At 39.3% G+C, this 2,584-nt stretch overlaps 1 protein-coding gene across 1 annotated transcript; it reads right to left on the reverse strand.

The window, feature by feature from the left end:
- Positions 1-504: 504 nt before the first annotated feature.
- LOC118017865 (olfactory receptor 13D1-like) lies at positions 505-1,652 on the reverse strand. The gene is given in 2 exon segments (XM_035016178.1): positions 505-1,139; positions 1,142-1,652. Coding segments are annotated over 2 exon segments (951 nt in total). The 5' UTR covers positions 1,458-1,652.
- Between the last annotated feature and the right edge of the window lie 932 nt (positions 1,653-2,584).

Below are 2,584 nucleotides of genomic sequence, written 5' to 3' on the forward strand. Positions count from 1 at the left end.
GCCCCATCCAGCACACATGGACTCAGAGAGTGGCACTGTTGAATGTCAAAAGAAAAAGTGCATTCTTTTACCAGAATAGGGGATACTAGACAACAAAATAATAGATGTTCAGTTCAAACTGACTGAGAAAGGAGACCGGGAAAACAGAAGGAAGGTAGAGAAACAAAGTAGATGGAGAAGGGGAAAGGAAAAGAAGGAGGAGGAAATGGGGAAGAGAAGAGAGAAAAACAAGAGAGAGAGAGAAAGGAAAGAGAGGTTTATTTTGAGGAAAAGCCATGTGCCCTGTATGGGACCAAATGGCAGAGCTGCATACAACTAGAAACTGCAGACTTGACACTATTCAGAAGGCTTACATGAGAATTCTGTGTTGAAAAGAACGTTAAGTCCTGTATTTGGACTTACGAGCAGATAAGTTCTCTTAACACTGGGTTCGGTGACTTCATCTGTGAACACAAAAGATCTGATCTGGTCTCACACTGAGGATATCACATGCCTGAAGACCTTTTATATTTTCCACAGATGCAGATATCTGCTCAGGACTTTCTTCACAGCCTCTTTCACCTCCTTATTCCTCAAGCTGTAGATGATGGGGTTCAACATCGGGGTTACCACTCCATAAGACAGTCCAATGATTTCATCAGATACTTTGGTGTCCTTTGACTTGGGCTTCATGTACATAAAAAGGGCTGAACCATAGAATAAGATAACCACAGTCAGGTGGGCTGAGCAGGTAGAAAAAGCTTTCTTTCTCCCCTTAGCAGAATTAATTCTAAGGATGGAACGGAGGATAAAAACATAGGAGATGAAAATTAACAGCAGAGGAATCACCAATAAAACAGTACTTGCCACTGTCATGATAAGCACATTCATGGAAATATCTGAGCAGATGAGTTTAAGAAGGGCCAGGATCTCACAGTAAAGATGGTCGATGACATTATTCCCACAGAAAGGCAACACCATTGTCAGGACTGTTTGCACTAAGGAATTCAGACAGCCTATGTTCCAGGACCATGCAGCCATGTGCACATAAAGCACTCTGCTCATGGTGATGGGGTACCTCAGTGGGTTGCAGATGGCCACATACTGATCATAGGCCATCACAGCCAAGAGGACACACTCAGTGCAACCCAACCCAAGGAGACAACCATCTGCAGAGCACAGCCAGTGAAGGAGACGGATTTTGTCTCAGAGCTAAATATGATGAGCATCGGAGGAATGGATGATGATGTATAACAGATGTCCAGGAATGAGAGGTTTCCAAGGAAGAAGTACATGGGGGTGTGGAGATGAGAATCCAGTATGCTGATAATAATGAGGAGGCTATTTCCCAGCAGAATTATCACATACATGATGAGGCAGAGCATGAAAAGGAAAAACTGGAGCAATGGGTATTGGGAAAGTCCCACCAGAATGAATTCGGTCACAGGCGAGTAATTCCCCATCTTCATGAGTTCCATGTCACTTTCAGTGTTTAGAAAAGGAGAAGATTCAGGGAAATTTAAATTTATAATGTAGATTTTTAGTACACCTTCACTTCCAATATTGCATTTGATTCATCTTGAAACACTCCTAGGAATCAAAAGAGGAGGGATATGATATTTATTTTATTCATGATGGATGGTAGTAAGGCTTTGGAGAAACCCAGAACATCTGAGGACTACACAGCAACATAGTCAAGGCCAAAAATTCTCCTGGAAAGTGCCAAATAAAATTTAGGACAAACTGCTTTCAAATGTAGATATATAAGGATGTCTTTATTAATGGAAAATTTTAAATTAAAGCTGTTCTGATGAAGCTGGTCTCTACTTAAAAGATTATGTAGACTGGGTGTTATATGAAAACAATGAAACGTGGATCACTACATCAAAAACTAATGATGTATTGTATGGTGACATAACATAATAAAATAAAAAAAATTAAAAAAAAAGATTATGTAGATCTAGCACCATATCATTTAACCTGGGTGTAACTTTAGTAAACTGTTTATTTTTTCAGGGTCTTAGCTCATAGTAAACTGGGAAAAAGCAATAATTATTAGTTAAGTTGTCATTAGAATCTACTTAGATAAAATGTTAGGCACCTACAACAATGGGTAGTTCCAACATGGCATATATATAATATATGACTATATTTACTCTATGTAATATAGTATATTACATAATACATATATACACACAAAGATGAAAGAGCAATGTCTTTCTCTGTGTTCAAAAAAGGTCCCAGATGAAGGAAGCCTCTTACCAGAATTTAGGTCAAAACAAGAGAAAACGGAAACAGTAAGTTTACCAGAAACACCAAATCAACCCGTCAGGTGGGCCTATCTGAACTTCTTCAGTTACCTTTGCTTTCACTTTTGCCATTTCTTCTGCTATGGTGGTGTCAAGGGAGGTTTTGTTTCCTCATGATCTTCATCAGCAACTGCACAAAAAATATTTTATTTTTTTAAATTTTTTAATTTTTTAAAGATTTTATTTATTTATTTGAGAGAGAGAGAATGAGAGACAGCATGAGAGGGAGGAGGGTCAGAGAGAGAAGCAGACTCCCCAGTGAGCAGGGAGCCCGATGCGGGACTCGATCCCGGGAC

This window comes from Mirounga leonina, unplaced genomic scaffold (assembly GCF_011800145.1).
Source record: "Mirounga leonina isolate KUSES-001 unplaced genomic scaffold, KU_Mleo_1.0 Mir_170, whole genome shotgun sequence".
NCBI classification, from domain to species: Eukaryota; Metazoa; Chordata; class Mammalia; order Carnivora; family Phocidae; genus Mirounga; species Mirounga leonina.